This window comes from Zonotrichia leucophrys, chromosome 2, assembly GCF_028769735.1.
Source record: "Zonotrichia leucophrys gambelii isolate GWCS_2022_RI chromosome 2, RI_Zleu_2.0, whole genome shotgun sequence".
Taxonomy (NCBI): Eukaryota; Metazoa; Chordata; class Aves; order Passeriformes; family Passerellidae; genus Zonotrichia; species Zonotrichia leucophrys.
Genome location: NC_088171.1, coordinates 42,441,625 through 42,463,539, shown reverse-complemented (window position 1 = coordinate 42,463,539; position 21,915 = coordinate 42,441,625). Strand labels below are relative to the sequence as shown.

At 40.2% G+C, this 21,915-nt stretch overlaps 1 protein-coding gene across 2 annotated transcripts in view; it reads left to right on the top strand.

Annotated features, from left to right (window-relative positions):
* Window positions 1–21,915, top strand: part of OSBPL10 (oxysterol binding protein like 10) — a 136,868-nt gene that overhangs the window by 14,308 nt on the left and 100,645 nt on the right. The window contains exon 1 of one of the 2 annotated variants that reach the window (XM_064704712.1): window positions 8,941–9,318. The exons of the other annotated variant lie outside the window; for it this stretch is intronic. Coding sequence (XP_064560782.1) covers window positions 9,023–9,318 — 296 coding nt within the window. The 5' untranslated portion in view covers window positions 8,941–9,022. Of the gene's footprint in view, window positions 1–8,940; window positions 9,319–21,915 lie in introns of those variants that run through there. 2 annotated transcript variants of the gene reach the window in all.

The window sequence follows — 21,915 nt, the reverse complement described above, 5'->3', positions numbered from 1 at the left end:
TAATCTTAAAACCTGTGCCATGAGCTCATCAGTTTACTTTCATGCAGAGAATGCTCCTTTTTTTCCCTTAAAACCTTCTCTTTCTTGCGTGTTGTCTTGGGTTGGCTTGCTTACGTATGTTTCCCATTGTAATATTTTCCTAAGATTCAAATTACTCTGGAACACTTGCCTTTGGGTGATGGCCTCTGGCTTATTTCTGATCCACTGCATCAGTTTTCCTTCTGAAACTCTATGAAAGTGAGAAAATACTGTGGTTATGTCAGGAGACTTGTCTTCTCTTTCTCCCTGGGTTCTAACCTTCCTGGCAGTTCAGTGCCAGGACTTTGACACGTCGGGTTTGTGTGGAGCCTCTGAGGACTTCATCTAACCGAGCCTTTTTTGGCAAACTCCCCATGACACTCTCAGGCTGACACTGGAGCAGCTCCATCTCCGCTGGGATTTCTAAAGCCGACCAGCCGCTTTTGTTGCCATCACAAGTGTTGTCCAAACTTGGTTAGGACAGAACTTGCTGGCAAAAATAAGGCCATAGCAACTGCCAAAGACATTGCTGGTGCTCTGGATGTGGTGTGGCAGGCCTCAGTGTTGTTTGCAAAAATACATGAATATCTAAACCTCTTTCCAACTGACTGATTCTTGTCTTTGTTTGTGCCCATAAACCCCATTTTTCCCAGTCAGAAATACAATTCTAAGCCCTTCTCTACAAAAAGCAGTGAGAATTTTATTTTTGACATGCAGGAATCTGGGAACAGATTAAATTAGTATGAGCTGTGTTTTCCCATAATAAGATCCTATTCTAGTTTATGAAGCACATGCTGAGTATGAGCTTATTTATAGCTTTTAGATGATGATTTTGTTCAAGGAGTTTTCTAAAAAAAAAAAAAAAAAGCAGTGCATGATCTTTTGAAGACCTTTCCTCTTCCATTTGATATTTATACTAAAACCTCAGATCCTTTCTACTTGTTTTTCATTAGGCACTTTGAATTGAAAAGTCTGTGAAGAACATATTTGGACAGGGAAAGTTTTTATTGAGACCATTCAAAGCTTTGTTATATTGTTTGTTTAAATTTTCATTTCTGATGACAGTTAAAATATTTGTGAGATATCTTAGAGATCCAATGCCTGTCTTTGCAGTCAGGGATTGACCTCTCTTGATCAGGATTTCAAGGTCCCCCAGAATTGTTTCCCATTTTTCCCCAATAGCATAGTAAGATTAAATATTTGTCCTTCATTTCATAGAAATAGGATGTCAGAAAAATAAAACTAATTTCTCCAGCCTCCTGTGTAGCTTATAAAGTAGGAAGAAAATTGTCTGCATATGCAAACTCTTAGATTCTTCTTCTCATTGTTGTTTCATGTTACTGGCATCTGGAATCTGTTTTATCAACTTTCATAGCGTTAATGCTACCTCATTTTCTGAAAGTATAGCCCTATATTTTGGCTGTAACACAGTCTTGTAGGGAGAATTATGATTGATTGAAGCTGGCAGAGCTCAGAGTGTCTGGATTAGTGGAACTGCAGCTAAGGAGTGCCTGTTCCAGGCATCTTCTATGGAAAAGGCCAAGGTCAGGAAAAGTTAAACTGAAAAATGGCTGCTTCCTGAACTTTTACTGTGCTTATTCTAAAAATTTGTTTCTACCTTTGAAATAATGGCAAATACTCATATCAAGCCATGTATGAATGCGCATTCTATTTTTCAGAACAGGCTCTCAAAAGTCAAAGATCAAAGCTGACAGCTGAGTTTTAGAAACCAGAGGGACAGAATCATAATTCAGCTCTTTGCATATTTGAGGTTATCTCCACTGGATACTTCTGTCAAGGCTGAGTATGATATGAGAGAGTAAGCATTACAAACAAATTCACCAGAGAAGAGAGAGAAAAAAATACTCCTGTCTTTTTCTGTCCAGCAACCAGAAGATGATTGGATAAATGATCTTGTCAGGCTTTTATAAACCTCAGTTTATACTGTTCTTCAGAATCAGGGAAGATAACAGTGCGTGCTGTGGGATCCTGTTGAACATAATGTTGCCTAGCTGTTATATTAGCTTTAAACCTGCGGACCACATTTGCATGGGCAATATGCAGCACATCCCTTTTTTGTTTTGTTTTGTCTGGGTTTTTTAAAGCTAATCTTAGTTATTGTAATATGTAAGAAAATTTTGGTTCATGTGTTTTTCACAAACTATTATTATTTGTCTGTTATCAGCCAAACTTAAAATCACTTTGTGGTGAACCTTGGTAAAAAAAGATGTTATCCACAGCTTGGGATAATTACACACCTCACATATTCTACAGTTAATTAAAGTATGACCCCCAAAATTATAAACCCCCAAACTGTAACAAACCCCCAAGTTTTATGCCTTTTACTCCCTTTTACCTGCTTATTGACGGGTTTTTATTGGTAGGAGCTAAAATTTAGAACTGAGTGGTAAAATACATTTCAGTAGTTTATTGAATTTGCATGAGATTTATTTTGATAGTAAAAAGCAGTTAATAAAATATAGGTGTCATGACTTGCTCTAAAGGTCTTACTTTTTTGTGTATTTACAGTACTCATAAAGAACTAGGAAATCTATATAAGTCTGCATAGCTTTCAAAATATTGCCTGAAAAATGGAGTGAACATTATGCATGGTTTAATATGAGGTTCTGCAGCTTCAGGAGGTGTTTCAAACAGACTCTGTCATTTGTCATGTCTATATATTTTAATCCCACATATTGATAAAGGAATGTTCTTAATGCAGATTTGTGAGTAAAAAAGGAGGCAGTTATGTTGCATTAGAAACTTGTATTTATTTTAATTAGGTTCTGTAGATGAATCTGCTTGCAGAATGGCAACTGAAATTATCAAAAGTAGTTTCTGCATAAATAGTTGTCGGAAAATTTTATTGACTGAACTTTTCCTCCTTTTCCCAGTGCCAAAAAAATCTTAAATGTTTGTGTTTTGCTTTTGATTTCTAGTGCATAGTTCTTTCCTTTTATTTTTTTTAACTGTCATCCTATTGTGTGCTGGATTCTTACATTATCTAAAGTGTGGTTTGAAAGATGATGTGAGTGAAACAGAGCTCTGCTATAGGTAACAGGCTTAGAGACCAGGTCAATTTGAATGAGACTTGTTGTTAATCTGTAAGATACTGCTTGCTGATATCAAACAACTACAAAAATTGCTGTTGGTGGAGTGTGAGACCAGAACCCAGATGTCATAAACTAGCATTATTTTATCAATAAATACACACTCTGCAGCATAAATGCTCTATAGCAATACTCTTTGGATGTGCAAATGGTTTTGCAGTTTGGGCATAAGATTACAGGTGCATAGATATCTCATTTAGAAAGCTGGGTGTTATTACACTGATATACGGCCTCATGCCTTACGAATAATAAAACTGAAATATGGCAGATCCCATTGGAACCACTCAGCTCTCAAAAAAAATGGGATAAAAGAGAGCTTTAGCCCTGGTTTGAGATATGAGAGCAACACTGAGTACCCTCAGTTTGGTCTTGGATCTGAATTTGACCTTTACTGGGCTAGTATACTTTTCAAATCCCTAAATGTTTTATCACAGAGCTAGAAAAACGGGCAGTAAAAATGCTGCAGACTGTTAAGATTTGGTATATCGACATTTATCTGTAATCCAACATCAAACCAAAAAGGGTTTCTGTTATCCAGCTGGTTATGCTGGATAATTGCAGTGTTCTCTTCTGGCCTCAGTCTATGAATGAATTTATGTTGAAGAACTGTATTTGTGACTGCCTATAAAAACTGTTCAAAGATGAGCTGGCACAGAATAAAGCTGTTCTCACTAGCTAAAATACACAATATATAGTGTAAGTGATATTTGTGCTCACTTAGTTTTTTATGCTCACTTAGTATCTGTATGTACTGGCTTCCTATTTGTTTCCCGTTGCAGTTCAAAGGGTTGATTCTAACCATGCAGAAAATGCCTTTCGTCATGGTTGTCATGAACATCACTTCCTCATGCACATTTAATGACATCCAATGCAAATATATACATAACATGCCTAATATAAACTAGCATTTTCTCCAGCTAACCATCCCAAAGTTTGTATTCCAGAGGATCAGCCATTTTGATCAGGTTTTGTTTCAGCTGGTCTAACCTGCAAATTACAGAGCAGTGCACTGTAGCTGAGTAACCAGGCTGTGAGAGTCCAGCTGTGACAGCAGAAGCCTCAGCCCACATGCAATGCCTTGTGGTTGAGATATTAACCTGCAGGCAAGCCTGTCTCCCAGGCTCAATGTCCCTGGCAGTAAAGGTGGTTTGGGTGCTCTTTGCCATATGCTGTGTCTCTCTTGGCTGTTTCCCTCTTCACCAGCTTTGAGCTGAGTGAGGCGTAGATGCTGGTGGATGAGAAGCTGCTGACAACAGGATGAAGTGTGGCAAAGCAGCATGTTTGGCATACATTGCAGGCTTACATGCACCATGGAGGCAGGATAAGATGGATACTGGCTCAGCAAAGCTAAAGCTAAAGTTGGCAGACTGCAGAGTTAGTGGCTGTTTCTCTGTTCTCAAAATTGTCAGGTGAGAAGCCTGACCATCCAAGCTACTCTTGGATGATGTGATGGTTAATTCTAAGCAAAGCAATTATATAAATGAGAATATTACAATTGTTGTACTGTGTTATTTAAAAGGTCTGATTAGAGAGTCACTGCTTCTTTTAAACCCTCAAACCCAGGAAGCTATGACACTGAATCTAAGGACTGAAGGACATGCTGGTGCACACTGCTCCACCTGCGACATTCACTTCCTTCCACTTGCTGTGGACAATTGGGAAGCCTTAGTAACAGTAGCTTGGTGCAGGTGTTACCATGGCATGAGAGGAACTTCAGGGATAATGTCCCAGTCATTGTGGTGCTGACACCTATAGACAGCAGGGAAAGAAGTGCACATTGATATGCTTTTACCATAAATATTGCCTACAGTTTAGTGACAGATGGACTTATCTCCAAAGCTCATGTGAAATGAAGCAGTGTCTCAGAAGGACTTTGTAGAGCAAGAAAGAAGAGATGGTACAGCTGAGCAAGCCTTGGAGCATTTCCATGGAATATATTAAATACTTGAATGTAGGCTGGGCAGAAATTGTTTCTGCAGACCATACAGCTAAATTCCTCCATACAATTGTGATGGTGGGAAGTTGTGTGGAAATTTGGTGGTGGAAGGAGATAAAAATAAACTGGAAAGTAATTTGAGAAAACTGTTTACTAGGACAGTGTTAAAATGATAGAGAAACCCAAGCCAACGTGTCCAGGAAACATAAGTTAGCAAATGGATTATGAGCTGACCTCATTCTAGAAGCTAAAACTGTAGTTTAGCAAAGGACAGAGAAAGGTCTCTGTTTCCTGATAAGAGCGAAAAGCACTGATTTTGTTGTCTTAATGGATGTTTTGCCTTCTAAAAGGTGGGATAAATAATGAGTTATTTTGATTCTTTTTGATTCTTAATAAAAGCAGCAAAATTTTGGTTTGGTCAGAGAATAAAAGTAACGTTTTAAAGGAGGACTGTAACATAGCAGCTGTGTTACCTTGGAAACAGTGTGAACCTTCATCATGCAAGTTGCATTAATAAATAGGTAATTAGGAATACTTGTAACAAGGCATACATCATGTGGTATTGCATCACAATAAGTCAGTGTGTATTACTCTGAACTCTAGCTCTACTGGGACAAACCATTAGCTAGTAAAATAAATACAGGTTCAGTCATTTTAAAGACCATTAATAACTTAAAGCAAATGAGGTTAGGAGCTCACTCATATCAAGATTGCTATAAAAGGTTGTCCAGCTCTGCTAGGCTGCAGTATGTACAAATTAGGAAAGGGGATGAGAAGAATGACACATTCTTTTGCTTCAATACCATATAAAAGTTGCAAACTATGTCAATGTTTGACTCAACCATACTTGGTTGACAACCAACTTCTTGGTTGACCAAGAAGGAGGAATCCTTAGTACATAAAAAGCTATACAATAGGTTAAGCCAAAGGTCTTTCTAGTCCAGCACTCAGTTCCTTCCACAAGTAGGTGTTTAGGGAAAGACTAAGAACAGGGGAGGGATTAATTAATCAATAATGTAAAAACAGTCTTTGAAGAGTCAGAAGTTTAGAGCCTTTCTGAACTTCAAATACACCCAAAATATTTTGCTCAACCTTGTTAAAAGGTTCTTCAAGAACAATTGCTTTTTTAATCTTTCTAAATATTTAGCATCCAAACCCATCTCCATAAGAATGAGTTTTATGAGTGTAAATCATGTGAGAAAGTAGTTTCTTGTGCTTGTTTTAAACCAGTTGCCCCCATAGTTCTTGTTTCATGAGAAACAGTGAAGAATAACTTCTATTAACCTGAATATTATTTTATACATTGGTTGTTTATTTTTCAACTGAAAACCCTCCTCAGTGAGCTCTCTTCATATAAAAGCTGGGATTTACACTTTTCTCTTTCTACTCTGTCCTTTTTGAAAGAATATTATAAATGCAGGGTTGTATAGATACTGGCTGTACTGTGGATTTATATAGCAGCAAGCTGTTATTTCTGTTTTTCCTAATGAGCTTATCACAGCTGTTTGTTTGATTACCCTTGAACACTGACTGAGATGGAATTTTCAGAGGACTATTTAAAATGTCTCCAAGATCTCTTGCTTGAGAGGCTATAGCTAATTTATAGATCATCATGCCTGCATAGTAAAAGTTATTTTCTCACCATGTGCTTTACTTTGGCTTTTGGCAAGATTAAATTTCAGGTGCCATTTTATCAGTGATTTAGTTACTACTGTGATATCCTTCTGCTATTTTTTCACATTTGATTCTAGTTTTAACTACAAGCAAATGAAGAGATTTTTATTTAAGAAGATACTGAACAACACAGAACCCAACTCATAATAGTTGGGTTCCCAACCTATAAGAGAACTTCTTATGTTACCACATCCCTTCTAGCAGCAGTTAACCATGTTTTATGATTTGGCAGAACTCTCTGGGGGCATAATATACTTACAGCCTGTTACCCCTTTTATTTCAGAGACTTCCTGATAAGTGCACCCTTGCTACTTGAATTTTATTGTACAGAAATGTATGGAGAGGCTTCTCTGTTCTTTTGTAAGGTCACTTTCTTTTCCTCACGAATTTCTGAAGAATTATGTTCCAATGAATTCTGGAGAAGGCAGAAAATATTACATTCATTACCTATAATATAGAGCACACACATGAAGGGTGTTGAAGTGGCTGGTGTGGTGGCACAGTTTATTAAAACATTGTTCCACAATTTTGGCCCATCATTGGAACATTATGAAGACAAGTGAAGGGGTCTCATCTTTATCTCCACCAAGCAGGATCTGAGCTTGCCAAAGGAGCATTCCTTGTTCATTTAAATGTTTCCTAAAAACTCTGGTCATCAAAAGTAGAGTTGAGCCTAAAAATGAGTATTTTCATGTTGTGGTAATAGAGTTTCTTTCCATAGTGAACAATGATTTGGGAATTTTACATGAACATCTCAAGTAACAGATGCAGAAAAATAGTTACTCTAAAATATTTTATCTTTTAAAATAATTAAGTTCTTAATCTTTGTCTGTTTCGCAAGAGTTGAGCGTTATATGTCCAATCCATGAAGTATTAAAATTCAAGTTTCCAGACTGCAGTGCCTTAGTATTTAACTGCAACATGAGAAGTCTAACCACCCAAAATTCAGGATCAGGTTGCCCAACATTTTAGCTACCCAACCACAACACATATGGTAGGATTTTCCAGAGAGAAAACTGGGAGAATCTAAGTTAGGATCCCTCCTTTCTGTGCTGATTTATATGGGGAATGTACATATCTGACTGTGTGTGGATTTGGATAGTTTGAGTATCTTCTGAGGTGCAGAACAGAAGGCACATGTGATACTCTACACTCAAAATATCTCTAGTACAAAGGATTGTTAAAAGTTCCGCAGAGTAAAAGCACAAAAGCTAAGGTTCAGTTTATACTTTTCAAGGACTCTCGAGTCTCCTCTACATTTCAGGTCTACAATTATAAACTGACAAGAAGAATAGTTACATCTCTGGTATGCTGGGCAGATACACATTGTAACATAACTGAGGTACTTGTGTAAGACAGCAAGGATGGCCGCAGAAGTGATTCGTGGCTCTGGGCTGACTGTACAGGAGCTCCTCAGCTTGTTATGGTGATCTTGAGGTTACATCCTCTCCTTTCAGGAGGTGTGGACTTGTAGTATTTTTTTGTAAAGTCTGGATGAATGACATGACTCATGTGGTATGCTGATACACACTATCTGCTGTGGGTTGAGCAAGAGTATTGTGTTCCTGAGTGCTGGGCACAGCACCCAGCTCACGAGTGCGGGCACGACCGTGCTGCCGGTGCACTGTACCCCGGACAGTCGGGGCACGGCTTGTGCAGGCGTCAGGCGCACGCTGTGTGGCTCGGGCAGCCCGCTGTCCGCCGCTGTCCCGGCGCACATCCCGCCGCTGCTCGGGTGAGTGCCTGTCATGTGGCGGGCGCGTCACGGGGGGCGCGGTGCGGCCGCCGGGGCCGGAGGCGGTCTCGGTGTGCGCTCTGCCCCCGCCACACGCGTGGGTCTGCACGCCCGCCCCACGCCCGGCCACCGCGTCCTTCGGGGTGGCTCCCCGTGTCGCACGGCGTGTGCGTGCGTGTGCCGGGCACCATGCAGTCCGTGTGCGTGCTGTGCCTCTCCCCGTTCGCCCTGTGCCTCCGCGTGTGCGTGTGCGGCCCCCGCCCCTGCGCGGCCCCCGCCGCAGCGGCGCCCTGCCCCCGGCTCGGGCGGGCGGGGCGCCCGGGGGGGCGGCGGGCGGGACCCCGCGGAGCCTCGGGGCACCGACCGCCGCCCAGCTCCCCGCAACGCCTGGCGAGGAGGAGGCGGCGCGGCGGTTCACTCGCCCGCCGCGGCCCAGCCCCTTCTCCCCCGGGCGCCGCCCCTCTCCGCGCCGCCTGTGAGTCAGGGCTTTGCCGGGCACGGGCGGCAGCCGGGGCCGGAGCGGACGGGCAGCCTCCGCCGCGGGGCTCCATGGAGAAAGCGGCGGGCGAAGGCGGCGGCAGCAACAGCAGCAGCCGCAGCAGCAGCCGCCCCACGTCGGCGGGCTCGTCCCCCTCGTCCTCCTCCGCCAGCCGCGGGCTCCCGGGCCGGGCGGCGGCCGCGGGCAGGCTGGATGGAGGCGGGGGCGGCGGCAGCAGCAGCCCCGGCTCGGCGGCGGCCAGCCCGGGGGGCGCGCAGGCGCCCGGCGGCGGCGGCAGGCGGCGGGAGCCGGTGCTGGAAGGGACGCTCAGCAAATACACGAACCTCCTGCAGGGCTGGCAGAGCAGGTAAAGCGCCGGGCCGGCCCCCGGCGGCGCTGCGGGGCCGCGTCCTCGCCCCCGGCAGCCCCCAAGATGGTGCCCGGGCAACCGGCGCTGCCGCCCGAGCCGACCCCAACCCTCACCGGCCGCCGCGTCCCGAGGCCGGGCTCCGCTCCCCTCTGCGCCCGCTCTCCTTCCTTTTGCTGGACTTGTTTATTTCCCCAGCCGAGTTTGGCATCGGGGCGGGCGGGGAGCTGGCCCGGCGCAGGGTCGGAGCGCTGGCCCCCGGCGCGGCCGCCGCAGGTGCGGGCGGGGGCAGGGGAGGGCTGAGGCTGCACATACTGCTGTCCCTGCATGACGGGGCTCCGCTTTTAAGCTCCTTTTTCTATCACGTTAGTATCCATCTCCTGTGAAGTTAGCTTGGATAACTCAAGAATGGAAAACTGAGAGCCTCCCAAAATAAAGGGGGGAAGATGTCATGCTTGTGATTATTACTATTGTTTTTGTCGCTATGAGGTGGGACAGCGGAAACAGTTACCTTTGCGTTCAATAAAATATGTTGCTATGTCCTACCTGTTTGACAAGCCCTAATTTATGCTGATATGGTGACAGGCCCAGGTCCTGCAATTTGTTGGGTGTGGACAGGCTGACTTGCATCTGTGGAAGTCCCGAGGAGGGTCTGGTTTTGGTCTAGTTGTAGTGTAAAATTTTTACAGAGTTGGAACCAGACTGTGGAGTTAATAGGGCTGTGTTGGGATCTGTTGAAAGCAAAAGAGATTTCCTGTGATGTTTCACTTTTTGTTGTTTAACTTTGTCATCTTAATGGATGGACAAAGATGTGTGTCCAAAATGCAACTTCTCAATATAAAGCAACACTGTGCTGATTTTAAAGAGAAGATGCTATAGAGAGAACAAGTATTGGACTAGTTATAAAGCTCTGCACAGACTTTTAAGGAAACAAACAAAAAGACTAAAACCTGCTATTGCTTATATTAGGTGATCACAAGCAATAAGAGTGTGGGAATGGCTGGGATCTTGATGTTCTGACAGTAAATTTAAAGCATTTAAAAGTGACAGAGTTGCATAAATGCCAGCGATGCTCTGGTGCTGAATCGTGTGTGGCTAAATCAGTGCTAGGACTACTGCAGCAGTACTTCCTGGAGAATTTCAGGAGCTGGTCTGATTCCATACACTGGAGGCCATGCGTAGGTGTACCAGCTATAAATTAAAAAGCTTGGTATGAACTGGAGACATGCATTTCCATTGAGCTTGACTGCTTCAGCAGAGACATAGGGAAGGCCTTTTTTGCTGTCATTCGGTTACTGTAGTTCTGTTCTAGATGCACATTAGACTTTTATCTCTTTGTTGGTTTATATGGTCCTCCTGCAGTTTTGTTTAAGAACCAAACACATTTTGATACCTAAAATGTAGGACTGAAATCCATGACTCAAAATTAAAAGCCCCCTTACCCCCTTTTTTTCTCCTGACACTTCCATCTCTTTTTATAGAGACAGTAGCTTCTTTTACTGTGTGTGATTTTAAGGGTTGTCATCTGAAATTGCAAAAGAGAGGTAATTGCTCATAAATCTTTGGGTCTAAAGCTGCCTGTTTTTTGTATTTGGAAACATTACATATTTGATAAGGCTAATAGCTGGAAATAGTGTGCATAATCTGTGCATGCTCAGGAAATTTTACCTGAAAGCATGATGGAAAAAAGACAAATGTCACTTAAACAGTTCTACCACAGCACTTGGAAATTAATGATAGTTTACTTCTAGCAGTCTTTTTAAATACTGCTTTATTGTGCTTTGTCAATTGCCAGTTTTGTTTTCTATAAGTCTGGCTTTTTGAGCAAGTGGTTTATCATGAGACAGCTTTTAGGATAAGTAACTTTTTTAGTTTGCTCACTTAGTCTATTCTGTTGATACGTGTAGCTGTGGTTTGGGATTTGGAATCTGATACAAGTTCTAAACAGATCAGTTGAAACTTGAGGCTCACAGAAGTTGATCTTATTATATAATGTTCAATAAATGAATAGTGATCCATGGTTTTGAGCATGGCTGTCCGTTTGGCCTTCTGTTATTCCATTTGTTATGGAATGTGTTTACTGTGAATTGGAGCTCATTCTGTAACAGTCTGTAAGTGACTTTGTAGCTGGCACTTGCAGCGTGTTTGTTAGCAGACAAATTAGTTTTGCATTTACTTCATTTGAAAAAAACACAAGATTGTTCAACTGCATGATCAATACAACCAGATGGCATGAATATAAATAAAATGGGAAAATAAAGTGAAAACTGACAGAGTTCACTTATTGTGGATTTGGAATGTTCTTCTTTAAAGCTCCTTATCCATTAGCCTGAATAATTTAAGTGTAGTTAATGTTAGCTCTTGCCGTGTGGTATTGAAGTTGAAAGGCTTTCCTAGGTTATCCAACACTTAGTGTGCAGAGTAGCCTTTACAAGTCTGAAGCAATTACTGTAATTTGAATTATAATAAAGTAGTGTCACTTCTGAATAAATGTTCCTTTAGCAGGCATATGCAAGATAGTCTGATTGTGGATGAGGGAACTGCATATGATTACTGAAGCATAGCGCTTCATTTATAAGTATTAACTGAAGTAATTGAAGGCCTCAGAATCAGTCAATCTGGATAGCTGCATTACTTCTTATTTTGAGAATTTCCAAGTGTTTATTGTTTGTTACTAAAGAAATGCATTTATTCTGCCCAAGCAGATCAGGAACAACCTGATCTGGAAATTAGTGAGGTGATTCCTCACCTTTATGACAAACAGAAGGAAACGGTGGTTTTTGTTTTGTTGTTTTGAGGCAGTTTGTTGTGTGAGAAAGGTGTCAAGGGACCTGGGTGTTTGCAGTGTCTCCACTGCAGTTGAGTCTGTAACTTTCTGTGGGTTTATTCAGGTATGGATACAGGGAGTGGAGCTTAATCTGAAACAGACTCTTTGACATAAGAACACTTGTGTCTGGTCTGAGACAGTAGGGCATCTGACTGTCTTTACTATGAAATTACAAGTAATTGTGTTCTCAATTGAAGTACTGTTACAGATAATTTCTGTTGGGATTTGCTTGTTACATGTGTATGGGAGGGTAGAGCTTGTATTTTAAGCAGGAGTTATGTGGATTTGATGGACAAATATGTCTCTGTAGTGTCATCTCATATCATGCAAGACCTATTTTTCATAAATTAATGTGAAATTGTTGAAATACTTATTGCCTGTGATGTTACTGTCCTGTCTTTTGAGTAGACTGGCAAAATGTAAAAAAATCTTAAAACCCCCATTTGCGAAGGTAACGGGAAATTCACGGTGTCTGCATCCCCCTCTCTGCTTTTTCCTTAAAAATACTTAGTGCTTGCACTTGTAGGGTTTTATCCTGCAAGCGTGTGTAAAGTCCTGGATCATCTGCATTTGAGCTGGGACTTAAATCTGGGTTTGTAACAACAATAAATGGAGCCCTGGCTGATGGATGTTGTCGCTTTTCGGAGCTGAAGTGCTTTGTGTAAGTTGCTCTGTAGCCCAGGTGTTTTTTTAAACATTATTTTGGCCTACTCCTGTTTCCTCTCTCAGTTGGGAAATGTATTGTGTTACCAGCCTGCATGAATCATGCCTGACTTCTTGTGCTTGGGCACCACCAGACTTCTTTTGGGGATTAGCTGCATTCCCTGTAGGTCAACAGAAAGTGTACTTTGGGGCAGTCTGGGGATTTTCTGCATTCAGGATCTTTATCAGGCTCTCCAGTGCACTGGTGTAATCTCTTTTCTTGTGTTGTGTCACAGAGCAGTTGCCACAAGAGAAAAGCCCTTTCTTATTACCAGTGTCCCAAGCAGGAGGCAGCTATCAGGTTTTAGTGCCACTCTAAGAGCTGATTTCACTGGCTCCCAGAGCTTGTGCTGCTCTGACTGCAACTCTTATGGGAGGGTTTTTTACATAAGCTGACAAAATGTGTCAACAGTGTATTGTGCTGTAGCACAAAAATCTGTGTGGAACATTTTTATTACTATTATTTTTAAAAATTTATATGTATATTCTGGAAAAATAGATTGCGACCTAGAAGATTTGATAAAGGTATCTTCAAACATAGTAATAACCTCCCTCTCCCTCTTTCTGAATCAGCTAACTAGTCTTTCACAGGGTTTTGTGATTGACACATCTGCTTGTGGAGTTTTGGGGTAGTTAGCACCTCTGGTATTCTTAATATTCTTCAGTATAGTATATACTATATATAATACTAATATAGTCTTCTTCAATGGTAGTCAAGTTGTTTGAGCAATGAATTGGGGCATTTTTCCAGTATAAAAAACCAGTATATGGTTACTGAACAAACAAATGACTGTGGTAGACCTGTATAGCTGCTGAGGGGGAAATCTGTCCTAGAGAAATAAACTGGGGTTTTTTAGTATAAAAATAAGCCACACTCCTAATAAGTATAAAAATAAGCCACTCCATTTTAGCCATATTAAATAGCCTAACAGTAGACTGTATCTGAGAAGGAGAAAATAGCCACACAATTTATTTAATGTTTGTGAAGTTTGCTGAAATGGGAATTTTTTGTGTTCTTACTGGAATTAGATTAACACCAGTTCCTCCACTGCGTATTTTTTCATCTTAGTGTGATTCTGTGGCATGTCTATCCAGGGCTTTGTGTAGTGTTGTAACACCCTCCAGGATTTATTTGCAGTGTCTGTGAACAGGGAGACTCCCTTTTAAGGAGCTGGAGATACAATATATTCTGTTTCTTCTATTGTTCTGCATCTCCTGCTTAAATTTTGGAGCCTTGCTTATAATTTGTTAGCAATTGTGTAAACCTTAAAATGGTCAAGGTGTTTTTATACTATAGTGCTAACATTTTATGAAAAATTTTACTTGCAAAATAGATTTTACTGAAGACTGTGTTGTCCCTTCATTTGTAGGCTCTCTTTGTAGGAGGAGGCAATGTGAAAAGGAAGAAATCTACTAAAACCCAACTTATTTTAGTTCTCTGGAACAAATGATGTTTCCTGTGCTAAACACTCAGTAGCTGCATATTTTACAATATTTAAATCAAGATGTATGTCATTAGTCTTAAATAAACTTGGCATTTAAAATGCCAAAAAGTCAATTATTAGTAAGTTCTGTTTTGGATTAAGGCACTAATCTGTTTTCTTAATCCTAAAATCTATGTAGCAAAAATAATCACATTGAAATGTAGCCTTTCGTTGTTCTTCCTCTCCTTTCACTTTTTGCTGCTGGAACCTTTCCCCCTTAAGGATCATTAATGCTCACTTAAAAAACAAATGAAATGAAAAAGAAATAATTAAACCTTTTAAAATGTATATCCCTAGTTTCTTTGTAGGAAGATTTAAGTTAAGGTGTACCTTCTCTTAGTTTAGTTACTGGCTGATTGAACCTAACTGGTTTAATGACAGGCTGGTTGATTAGTTTGAATAGCTTTTGCTGTTGCCTCTAAGCCATCTCTGTTGGGAGAATGGAGAAGGCATTTCCAACAGCAGAGAAAGAATTTTAGCAAGGTAAGAGAGAGGCTGAGAAATCCATCATTCTCTGCCCTTCAGTAGTGTTTGCAGGGAACATTTGGAAGAAGACAACTTGGAACCTCAGGCTAGAATTGAAAAGGAGGGCCTTGTGGTTAAGGAATTGGTTTGCATTGTGGGGGTGTGGATTCTCGTTGGAGAATTGCCATGGACATTTCTCTTGTCCCCAGGCAGGTAACCCAAGCTCTTTGTTCCTCAGCTGCTTGTATCACATGGTGCTGGGGCTGCTTGTGCCTATGCAGAGGATAAATTCATATAATGGATAATAACCTAATGCAGAAGATGCTTGATGATGATGTAGGAAAAGTCTGTTTGAAACAGATGAGACTCGGGCATTTTCACTCAGGCAGTATATTTGGGATTTGTGAGTGCTCTTCAGAGCTGAGCAGCAGTCTCCTACCAGAGGGAATGAAGTGACAGTCTAAATAGAGTGTGGTCTTCCTTTCACCCAGATGTCACACTTAGCTCTCAGGCAGTGCAGAGAAGTGGCAGTTGGCACTGGCACTGAAACAGGCACTTGCCCTTCTCTGGGTTTTGTTATCACTGGCTCATTTTGCTGCTAGCTTTTTTCAATGCTGATTTCTGTGCTTAGCAAGGCAATGATAAGTGTGGTTAGAGGGAGCACACATGCATTTGCTGGCTCGTTTATAAAGCCCCGCCAATTTATGAATATGGATTTTGGTAATGTAGGAGAAGTGACAGTAGGTTAAACTAAGTAATGTGCTGGAATAACTTTATGAGCATATAAGTATTCAAAAGTTTTCCTCAGTCATTTTATATTTGAAACCAGTTGTTCAGTAAGAGTCTATTTGGTCTTTAGATTCACTTAATACTCTTTTGTTCTTTATGATATATTTAAAAGACTGAACTTTCTAAGTGAAAAAGTTGCTAAAAATTGCCATAACAATGGCTATTTAATGTACAACTATATTTGTTAAATATGTGTTATTATGAATGATGAAAAAAAAGTAGTGAACTTAGTTCATTGAAAAATGTTTCCATATAATAAACTAATGCAACTATTTTTACAAGTATCTTGACATTGTGCTTCAGATCTTGGAGGCTTTTGTGGATATCTTCCTGAGATGCTTGATTACTTTTTGGAATGCAATCCAGAGAGACAAAGTTTGCTTAGTACTTAACTGTTGCATATAAAAACGTTGCTGTAAATGCTGTCTAAATGCTGCTGCACTTCACTGTCCAAGATAGCATTTAATTTGTAGGTAATTTAAAGCTGAAGGTAGAGATTCTTTACTACTCAGTTGTATAGCACAAGCCATAGTATTTGCCATGGTTTTTGTTGCATCTAGGCTTGTGTTTCTCTTTGGATATTGATCTGAGGATTTATCTTCTGGTGATAAAGGAGGATTCTTCATCACAGCCATGGGAACAATTAGCCCAGGGTTAATTACTACTTACACACTAAGTACAACAGGCAGTTTTTTATCAGCCTTTAACTCTTCACTGAAGCTCATGATGCTGGACTGAAGATACCTTGTATCATATTTGGGCTCTACATTCATTATTTTTGGGCAGACTAAGTGGTTGTCTTTTGTCTGAGTTTGGAGTATGTAGAGCAATGGAGTTTTCTTGCTACTCTTCCAGTCACTCAGTTACAGTCCCAGTCACAAGTCAGCTCTCCCAGTGACTGCAGTAATTTATGATAGTCCTGATGGTTATTCAGTGTTTCAAAGTTTTTATTTACCTGGGACAGCAGAACTGTGTATGCATTCAGTTGTAGTTGCACTTGGGGTCAAATACAAGGATAATGCATTCTGTTTGCTCCAACTCAATATTTATTCCCTGCTTAAAAAGTTCAAGGACCATTAGCTTTTTTGATCTTTGTTGGTTATTTTTTAAAAATTAGGTGGTTAGTTTTGCCTCTTACGTTTTACTGTTAGACTGATTACAGGCAACACTGAGACCTCATGTTCCCTGGTGCTGCTTGGGTTCTCCTGACAGATATCTCCATACCCACACTCTTGCTATTTTCTATTTACTGAAGCTGCAGCACCCTGGTGCTCGTTATGACATTTTCTCCTGGTATCCAGTATACTACTTGATCCAGGAACATATGGTATAGTACTACCCAAGTGAGTGCCAGAAGTGTCAGAATGAAGGGTAGCACTTCACTACCCTTTTTTTGTTTGTCTGGGAAGGTGTTGGGGAGGATTGCTGTGGGAGCTGTCAACCTGCAGACTGCTCTCTCCACACTTTTGCATATCCCCAGTGATCTTTCTTGGGCTTTCTCATGGTGCATGCAGGCCCTGTTTTTTGAGGGGGGGAAAATAGCAGTTAATTATTTGTTTAGGAAGACAATAATTTTAAAGTATAGTTGAGGAAAGTTATTATTAGTTGGAAGAATTATTTGACCAAAATAATCAGTAGGTTTTCCTCACCCTGAATTTTTATGAGTCATTTCTTTTCCAGTTGAATCCTGTATCTTGTAATTATGACTTTTTTTGTCACTAGATATATAATTTTATTTTGACAGTATTGGAAAGCATGATGTTGGCTGATGATAGCCTATTTTCATATCATCAGCAATCTTTATGGAAATTTTTCCTCCCATGTAGGTCATTGCTAAGCACTCCAAAGCCAAGTACTGATTGCCAGAATACCCTATTAGAAATACATTCACTCAAATAACCTCATTTAGTTATATTTTGAGGCTAACTCCCATCTTTTAACTGTTTTTTAGTGCATTTAATGTGTAATTTTCTATGGTTTGGGTGCTTACCCATTGTTTTTGATGAAGAGGAGCTGGATGCGCCAAGTATTGATGACCCTTAACCTTTTTTTGTCATTCACTACATGCGTGGTGTAACCTAACAGTTTTGTTGGTGGTGTTTTTTGTTAAAATTGCAGTGAAATGTGGAGTATGAGTCTTCAAAATAAAAGACAGAGATACACTGATGTGTAGTACTAATTGCTAAATGCTTGGTGCTTGTTTAGGACCTTCCTGCAGGCTAAATGTGGTTGCTGTTGGGTATCAGCATTTGTAGCATTTGTAAGAAGAAGTACTTGACTGAAAAGATCTTAGGCTGTCAGTGGGATGGTTCTAAGTTGAAATCCCTAAATGACTATTTTTATTGTGGTTTTCAGTAAGTTACTACTACAAGTTCATGTATCAAGTACATATTTCTCAGTGACTGAGGAAATGGCTTTTTTCAACTGCACAGCCTTTCAGGGGTTATCTGTTACAGGGCTAAGAGCTGTGCCTTGTATAGTGTGCCTCTAGTCTGTTTTACAAGATTTTTTATACAATAAATTGATGTTTATTTGATTTGCTTGAGAATGGACTTGGAGCACAGTCAAGAATAGTGGTGAGGCAGGAAGTACATAAATGTAGGGTGGGGCTGTGTGTTGATAGAGCTTCAGTGTTTATCTTACATACAGAATTGTGAACCACACTCCACTTGCAGCTGTGTTGGGTGCTACATCTTTCATTGAGGTAGGGCACACACACTGTGAGAAAATCTGCACACTGCAGTCAGAGTAGTTTGTTTAATCTCAGCTGGAGAAAGGTGTTTGTGTTTTCCCAGCCTTGGAATATGGAGGAACTCTTCCCAATAAAAGACTTGTTTAAGCAAATGCAGGCAAGACCAGGCATTCTGCTATTTGTGTGCTTGAATTTATTAAATGAAAAAAAAAAGAGGAGGGAAGAAGAGAGGAAAAGGCCAATTTCTTGTCTGTTGCCATTATTTGGAGTTGTGTCAAGTTTCTGTGTAGTGCTTTTATCATGGTGATAGGAGGAAAATAATGAACTTAATCATGAAGAAGGTCCCAAGGTGTAGACAAATTAACTTTATCCCAGCCCAAACCAGCACAGTGGAGGAGCAAAACAGGTTATTTACTGCTGCAAACATCAAGCATTTGGCATTTTTGGTTGGTTGGTTTGGTTTTGGTGTTTTTATTTTGGTTGTTTTTTAGCTGAAAGGTTTGCCTTCCACATCATAAAGTGTAGTGTGGGTTTTGTCTCTACTTTCTTCGCTTCTCTGCTTTTCTCCTGTTTTATCTTACCAGCTTAGTGAGCTTTGTTTTACATTGTGTTAGCGTATGGAATTCATCCCATTTCTATAATGCAAGTAGAAGGAAGGGATAGTTTGGCAATAGAACAAGGGAAGAAAGAAAAGAGTAGAATGGCTGGAGAGTTTTAGAAAAGAGGTTAAAGCGCTGGGAGGATGGATTGATGAAGGCAAAGCGCACTGCAGTGACAGGACAAGAGGAAATAGTTTCACACTGAAAGAGAGTAGGTTTAGATGAGATGTTGGGAAGAAATTCTTTACTGTGGGCGTGGCAAGGCACTGGCACAGGTTACCCAGGGAAGTTGTGGATGCCCCATCCTTGGAAGCGTTCAAGGCCAGGCTGGATGGGGCTTTGAACAACCTGCTCTAGTGAAAGGTGTCCCCCACAATGGCAGCGGGGTTGGAACTGGATGATCTTTAAGGTCCCTTCCAACCCAAACCATTCTGTGATTCTGTGTAAGGGAAGAAACAGGGGTGAGACAGAAGTAGATGCTCAGCTGAGGACAGCACAAGGCTAGACCTTTATTTCTTTAAAAATAAAGTCTGGAAGTTGTATAACATGAATTCAGAATGAAGTCTTGAAAACCCAGGTGAGAGAATTTGCTCTTATTTATACATTTTAATACTGCCATTAAGAATGGCACACAAGAAGTAGGGAGGAAAGTAGTATTTTTTAAATTGCAGAATGTGTAGTGAGGATTTTTCTGGTTTTGCTTTCTTCCCTTTGCCACCTTCCATAGCAGAGCTAATTTCAGGTAAGTAGAGGACTGATGTGAATAGCAGTCAGAAGAAGCTGCTGACAGTATCCACCTGGATATATATTAACATGCCAGACTTACCTTTGCCCTTTTAAACACAGTATTGATTATATGGAAATTCAGGCATCTGTGATGATTATTTTCTTGCTAAAGGTTATAAGTATTGTTTTTGCATTTTTCATTGGAACACTGATGATCTGGATTTTTGGGGAACAGTATTTCTAGAAATATCTATATATTATATGTGTGTACAAAGCAGCAGCCTAATGTATAAAGGTCTTCAGAAGTCATGTTTGCTCACCAATCTAAATACTCTTTCTTCAGAAGGATCAAGGCTAATGCTCTGCATATATTGCAACATGTTGATGAAACCACCCTCTTACGGGTTCTGTGGACTCTAGACATAGGTTTCTAAGAGGCAGTGTTGACAAGATACTTGTTAAAGATTGCTGCATATCAGCTGACAGGATAAAGACCAAACATGGAAAATTAAACTTCTCATTTCAGTCAATGATTTAATAGTCCTACGAGTAACGGCAAGGGAAACACTGTTGGATTGTGAAGTATTGGCAGAGAAAGTTGAAAAGTTCCAACTACTTTGAGATGATGTAAGAAAGGTCTGATTTCTATAAAGCTTTGTTTGAGCAAGCTGGGTGCAGAAGAGCTGGAAGGAAACTAGCATGCCGATCTTGTTATCGAGATTCTTACTTTGTATGTTGTATTTTCTCCCATATGATGTGTAAAGAAAATACTGCATCAAATATGTTCATTCTTCCCAACTGAGAACTTTTTAGATTGTGGATAAAAAGAAAAATTTCAAATGCTAGGACGAATGAACAGAAGGGAAGACATAAAATTGAGGACTTAAGAAATTGCCAAAGTAAGACCTTACCTTGCCTTTGATTTTTTTTCGTCTCTGTGTTCCTCTCCCTAAATATAAGAAGTATATGCATTTCACAAAAATGGCATTAAGATAACATAGGTGAGTTCTCAGCCCCTTGTATATGGCAGTGAAATGAATATTTCTTGTTCAACAGGTTTTGCAAGTGAAATAGTATTTTCAATGTAACTTACAGTGGGAGAAGTGCCAACATTCATGTGGTTCAAGTTTGAGAATCTAGATGATAAATTATCTGCATTTTGAAAGTGAAAATAACAGCTCCTATAACCAGCGCAGTAAAAAACGGAACAAATTTAAAACCAGATGTTTTATTCCATCAACTTGCACAAAAATTATTGCTGAAATAGATGTATTCAGAAGCAGTTTGCCTGCTAGAAAGTATCTGGTATTTCATGTATTCACTTAGAATATATGATAATACTTTGTGTCTAGAACAGCTATAGAGAATATACCCTCAATTAATTATATAAGAAGTACAGAGTGGAATGGAGGAATGAAGAATTGGCTTGAGGACTGATGTCTTCTGGCATCAGGTATGTATCTTTTTCTCCTGGAAATGACCTCTAAAATTTTTCCCTTTTGCTGGTGATAATCAGATTTTATTACTATGAATGTCTTGCACATAAATTACATGAGTAATGTAGATATGTCCACAAGCCAAAAATAGCTAAATGAATGCGAGGCAGGTATCAGAAAGCCAGATTCTTGAATACAGGAGCTTTGTATAGGTAATATAACTCTGGTGACCTAGACTGATGAAGATAAGTACTCTTCTAATAAAAGGTGTTTCAAACTATTTCACTTTCTGTTTTATTAGAAATGGTAAAAGGAAAAAAAACCTTGTATCCATGACCTTATGTTTTTGTTGGTATTGCAGTGCATTGCTCAATAAAAATAAAATACTTACTGAAACGGGTTTGTAGCACAACTGTTCTATTCTTTAAACTTTTAACACCATATTTTGGGGTGATAGTGTTTTCTTAAGAAACGCAAAGGTTTTTTTTAAAGTTTTTATCTTTCATCTGAAAACACCGCAGGTACTTCACGAAATTTGAAGCATCAGATGTGATGCTTAACATTCCTGAGGTTAGAGTAAGAGATGCTGGATCTCTGACTGACCACATCTTTCCTCATTAAACGATTGCTAGATTATAAATATATAGTGTTTTTCTTTTCCTGGTGTAATGGTGAGGTCTAAAAATGACTCTCATTGATTGATTGCAAGATGGTTTTCAAATCTAAACATTAATTTTTCAGTTTACAGGAAGGTTATTATTTCTTAAGGTCTTTTATTTCTTGATGTTTTTAGCTGCAGTCTAGAAAGTAACAGCGAAGAGTTTCTATCTCCTGGCAATGATTCTTGCTGAGGACAGGGCATTGCAAAACAAGGATG